Source organism: Carex rostrata, chromosome 3, assembly GCF_964058835.1.
Source record: "Carex rostrata chromosome 3, lpCarRost1.2, whole genome shotgun sequence".
NCBI lineage: Eukaryota > Viridiplantae > Streptophyta > Magnoliopsida > Poales > Cyperaceae > Carex > Carex rostrata.
In genome coordinates, this window is record NC_135920.1 from 15,546,464 (window position 1) to 15,552,499 (window position 6,036).

The 6,036-nt window shown below is 31.9% G+C and overlaps 1 protein-coding gene across 1 annotated transcript; it reads right to left on the reverse strand.

Annotated features, from left to right (window-relative positions):
* Positions 1–2,708: 2,708 nt before the first annotated feature.
* On the reverse strand, positions 2,709–5,588 carry LOC144551776 (cinnamoyl-CoA reductase-like SNL6). Its single transcript, XM_078299883.1, has 5 exons — positions 5,409–5,588; positions 5,134–5,291; positions 4,728–4,916; positions 2,986–3,326; positions 2,709–2,892 (listed from the first exon to the last, which is right to left on the reverse strand). Exons 1-5 carry the CDS (start codon positions 5,524–5,526, stop codon positions 2,793–2,795), a joined length of 906 nt encoding a protein of 301 aa, XP_078156009.1. The 5' UTR covers positions 5,527–5,588; the 3' UTR covers positions 2,709–2,792.
* Positions 5,589–6,036: the final 448 nt, after the last annotated feature.

Sequence of the window (6,036 nt, forward strand, 5' to 3'; positions counted from 1 at the left end):
AAACAACCATTTACACTAATACACGTCCGACTACCTTGCAAAATATCAGAAATCCATCATCTAAATTTAGACCCAAAACCCCGAGCAAGTAAAGCTTCTTGTAGAAATTCCCAATTTATTAAATCATACGCCTTTTCAAAATCCAACTTAAAAAGGACACCTTTTGTTTTAGAGACTCGAACTTGATGTAATACCTCATTAGCACAAACCACATTATCCAAAATATACCTACCTTTGATAAAAGCAGTTTGAGTATCACTTATTAAAAAATCCATCACTTTTGCTAACCTATCAGCCAACAATTTGGTAATTAGTTTAAAACTGCAATTAATAAGACTAATAGGTCTATAATTAGAAATACAAGGAGCTATCTCCTTCTTAGGTATGAGACAAACATAAGCCATGTTCAATTTTGAAATATCTAGCTCATGAAAATAAAATGATGTAAAAACTTTGTATAAATCAGATTTAATGAAATCCCAACTAGCTTGATAAAAGGCAAATGAAAACCCGTCTGGTCCTGGAGCTTTAGAGGCATTGCAAGAAAAAACAGTTTCCCTAATTTCATCTAAAGAAAACATCTGATCTAAGTCAAAACATTGTGACTCACTCAACTTTTCAGATGCAACCCATACCCCTCCTGCATAGATATATCTCTAGTATTACATGTTCCTAACAAGTTTTTATAGAAATTAGTCACATGACTTTTCAAAGCTGCTGGATCACTAATGATTACCCCCTCATGTTCTAAAGTTAGAATAGTATTTTCTCTTCTTCTATTAGAGGCACATATATGAAAGAATTTTGTATTCAAATCACCCTCTAAAAACCATGTCAACCTAGCTCTCTGTTGCCAATAAGATTTCTCTTCACTCATAATTTGCCTAAATTGCACTTGACACTCAGTCCATCTTTCCAATTCAGAATTACTCAAAAGCCTAGTTTCATTATTAAGTTCAAAAGCATCTATTTCCTCAAGTAAGCATGCTTTAACCCTTTTCTTTTCCCCTACTAAATTATAACCGATTTTTTTATTTTTATCCAAAATATAAATTGAATTTTAAAAATTAACCGAACCGGTTGTCAAATTTTAAATCTACCCAAACCGGTTAACCGTTAACCGGACCAAATTTCCGGTTAACGGTTAACCGGACCCTTTGAAATAGTCCGGTTAACCGTTAACCGGAAATTTGGTTTGGGTTCGCTTAACCGTTAACCGGATTCGTTGGTTCGCTTAACCGTTAACCGAACCTTATTTTTTATTTTTTATTTTTAAAACAAAAAATTTTAAATGTTTTTTTTTCTATTGAAAATATACATGAAAATTCGTATTTAGATTTATCAAATTTACACCAAAAAAATTTGTAAATCAAATATGAAATTTAAAATTATAGAAAAATACACATACACATACACATATACATATACATATACATATTATATATGAAATTTAAAATAATATGTATATGTATATGTATATGTATATGTATATGTATATGTATATGTGTATGTGTATTTTTCTATAATTTTAAATTTCATATTTGATTTACAAATTTTTTTGGTGTAAATTTGATAAATCTAAATATGAATTTTCATGTATATTTTCAATAGAAAAATAAAAAAAATTAAAATTTTTTGTTTTAAAAAAAAGTAAAAAAAGTAAAAAAGAAAAAAAAATTGGTAACCGTATATTATTTATGTATATGTATATGTATATGTATATGTATATGTGTATGTGTATGTGTATGTGTATTTTTCTATAATTTTAAATTTCATATTTGATTTACAAAATTTTTTGGTGTAAATTTGATAAATCTAAATACGAATTTTCATGTATATTTTCAATAGAAAAATAAAAAAATTTAAAATTTTCTGTTTTAAAAAAAAGTAAAAAAAAAAAAAAAAAAATTGGTAACCGTATATTATTTATGTATATGTGTATGTGTATTTTTCTATAATTTTAAATTTCATATTTGATTTACAAATTTTTTTTGTGTAAATTTGATAAATCTAAATACGAATTTTCATGTATATTTTCAATAGAAAAAAAACATTTAAAATTTTCTGTTTAAAAAAAAAAAAATAAATAAATAAATCGGGTTCGGTTAACGGTTAACCGGACTCTTTTAAAGGGTCCGGTTAACCGTTAACCGGAAATTTGGTCCGGTTAACGGTTAACCGGTTTGGGTAGATTTAAAATTTGACAACCGGTTCGGTTAATTTTTAAAATTCAATTTATATTTTGGATAAAAATAAAAAAATCGGAAATTATAACTCCATCCTCGAATTTTTTGAAATCAGATTTCATATCACATCTATTTGTTGTAAACTTGTAACTAACTATGTTTGGTTTAGTGTAGTTTCGGTTTTCGTACGCCTTAATTTATCCCAAACATTGTGTTGTTGATACAATACACCTGGATTGATTACCTTCTAGCCTGATTGTTATAGTTCAGTTCTATAAAAGAACACACATGTAGATTTTATTTCTCCCTTGTTTTAATTTAATGAAGATAATAAAGATTTCCTTGCTAGAGAGTAGAGATTGTAGTGCAAAATCAATTTATAAGCTTTGAAACACAAAGTGATTGTTAAGAGCTGCAAAAAATGGTAATTAATGAATAATAGTCATTTACAACTATACATACATGAATGATTCGAACATTTTTACTCAATAGATACATGAGGCAAATTGGCCATGCACAAAATAATACAAATCCAGTCTCCTAATTTGAAAAAGCACTGCCATTTATGAACAGATTTCAAGAAAGAAAGAAACTAATTAATTCCTTTTACTCATACATTTCCAGATGTGTTCCTTGAGCAAACTCCACCATTATCCTGTTCAATTTTTTGTTCTGGATCCTCTGCTGTTTGGCCTCCAACTCATCGCTGTAATTAAAATAAAAGGCGTACAAAGAGATATTAGTTTAACAATAGTTAAAAAGGGAAAGAAAACATTAATTATTAATTATAATATTATACCTTGCGGTTGCGGGAGGGCAAGGGGCTGAAGGCGCTAGCAAGTGTGCTAGTTTGACGGCATCCTCTGGTCGGCAGACGGTATGGTTGAAGCAGAGGTACCGACCAAAGGCACAGGGAGTCTCGTATACGGCTATATGTGTATCGGCCAAGAAATCTACGTCGACTGTCACAAGAACACCATCTTCATACATTTCTGGTGTACCCTTCAGGTATGGGCTGGAGGCTGAGAGGCCAGGCCCGGTTACCAGCCCGGCATTGACCGAAACCATGTCGATGTCCCGATCCATGGCCAATGCCCATGCGGTCCTTTCCGACAGAGTCTTTGCCAGAGCGTGCCATAGCTGGATAACATAAACGAAAAAGGTAGGTTACTGAAAACTGCATTTATCAGCCAATTAATTAAATTTCTTTAATTATGATATCTGATAATGATAATATGATATGCATCCATAAAAATTAGTTGATCAAAATAATGCACATATATATAATATATATATGTGGGTTTGCTCCGGTTATGAGTTATGACTACTTGTCCGGTCCCTCTGTCTGTAAAACTCAGGATGTGATGTATTGTCAACACCTTTAATCAATGCAAACTGCAAAGACAGACAGACAGATAGATAGTAGCAGTATTTTGTCACATCAATCATTTTCCTTCCTTAATTTTTTCTGATCCACAAGGGCAACACATTTTCCTTAAATTGGTGTCTTTAATTTCCTCTCAAAATAAAATAACATTACAGAATACAGACCGTTTTTCTTTTCAATTTCTATATTACTGCAACGCTAATTTCATGCTATTTATACAGGTCAACTTTTTTAACTTGTCAAACAAAAATACAAGTTTGGAGCTTACGTTATATCTAGGGTGCAAATTGCAAGAAAACATTTGACTTGAATCTAGTCAAACATTTAATCTGGATATTTAATTATTTTTTAAATATAATTAAGCATGTGAGGCATGCGTTAAATTAAATATATATATAGTTTAGCTAAGCTCAACTTTCGTGGTTCAGAGGAAAATATATTTTGAGATTGGAGAATCTTTATTTTTCTATATATGTTCACTTGATTTTCTTTATTGTTTTTTCTGTTAAATTTGCTCGCCGCTGTTTCTAATTAACAATAGACTTAATTTCATGAATAGAATGAAAAGGGACCATTTGATTTTGGCTATCTGGCAACCACTTACAACTACAAGCTTGTACTCAACTGAAAATATAATATAATATAATATAATATAATATAATATAATATAATAAATAATAACAATAATAATAAACCTGGGAAGCACTTTTTTTTATTTTTTATTTATTTATTTGAAAGCCCTTGGGCAGAAGCACTTTTTTCTTGGTGCATTAAAAGCTAGTGTTAGAAGGGAAGGCTCTGATAGCGCTTATTAACTGACTAGTTTATTATGATGTAGACTTTTTTTTATTTTTATTGGGTGTAGTTTTCTGTGGCACCCATGATGTAGTCACTCCTGATGTTTATTTGCTTTATAGTTTATATAATTAGTTAAATTACAAAAATACTAAATGGATTTACGAATTGCTACATAAGAGTTTCATAGAAGATATATATGCATGTGATGTATACGTATTAGAAAGGTAATCTAACTAACTACCTCTTAATTCCCAAAAGGAATGTGAGAAGTAGGTAATCTAAATCGTCTAATTAATTTTATTAACAACATGAAAGAAGCTAGCTAGCTCAAGTATGAAATGATCGATAATATTTACCTTGTACTTGCGACAGAAATTGGGTTCGCTCCAATCCCTCTCATCAAAAACCGGCGTAGATTTCCTGTTTTCTTTCCAGACAACGGCTGTGACCGATGACGTGAAAACAATCCGTTCCATGGTATCTATATGTGCACATGCTTCGATCACATTCTGCGCAGCTCTCACCTCTACCTCTACCATCAAATCCTGTAAATATTTTCAAAATAAAGTAAATATTTATTTATTTATTTTTTTATTTATTTTAATTGCTGACTTGTGGCCATGGCCATGTGCAACCTTAAATGCTTGGAAATAATATATATTAGCAGCAAATTAATTTGAAAGAGAAAAGAAATTAATAACCAGCTAGCTGTGCCATTAAATATGGCCAACTCATGAAAAAGTACTTTTTTTGGTTACTTACATCATATGTAGATTGGTCCTGAGATGCCTCAAACATGTAGAAGAGACCATAGCAACCTTTCATGGCATCAACTATACTCTGATAATCAAACGGGTCAGACCGGAACAACTTCAACCGCGTGTTCTCGCCAGATATGTTCTTCAATCCATTCAAACCACCTAATTAATTAAAATATAAATCAATTAGCGCTAGCAAGCATCTCACACACCATGACACCAACACCATATTAATTGGTAAATTAAAAATGGTAGAAATTAAGAGAAAGCAATTAATACTCTGTTTAGAGGAGGCGGCATGAACAGTGTATCCCTGGTTTAGGAGCTTCTGAACGAGAGTTTGACCTAGTGATCCTGATGCATCCATCACACATACTGGTTTTGGGTTATCATCCATGACCTGATGACCTGATGACCTGATGTTGTGTGTGTCTGAGAGAGAGAGAGATTGAGAGAGAAAAGAATGTTTGGAGAGGTGGGGGTAGGAGAGAGGAGTATATAAAGGGGCCGGGGGAGGGAAGAAATTAAAGAAATTAAAGAAATTAAGGCATTCAAAGGAATTTTTTTCATAAACCATAATTGAAAAATAGATTTTTAGGGAACCAATATGATTACAATTTTTTTTTCAAAAACCATAAGGACCGTGGGAACCTCACGGTCTGGGTTTTTTTTTTTTTCCAGACCGTGTGCTTCTCACGGTCTTGCAAAAAATTGTTTTTTTTTTTTTTTTTTTTTATTTGTCCACACTTGCACCAAAACTGTCACAGAAGATCCGGCCTGGAAATCAAGACCGTGTGCATCCCACGGTCTTAACAATTCCAATCTCAAGACCGTGTGCATCCCACGGTCTGGAGAAATTGAAAGGGAGACCGTGTGCTTCCCACGGTCTGGCCCCCATTGGTTTTTT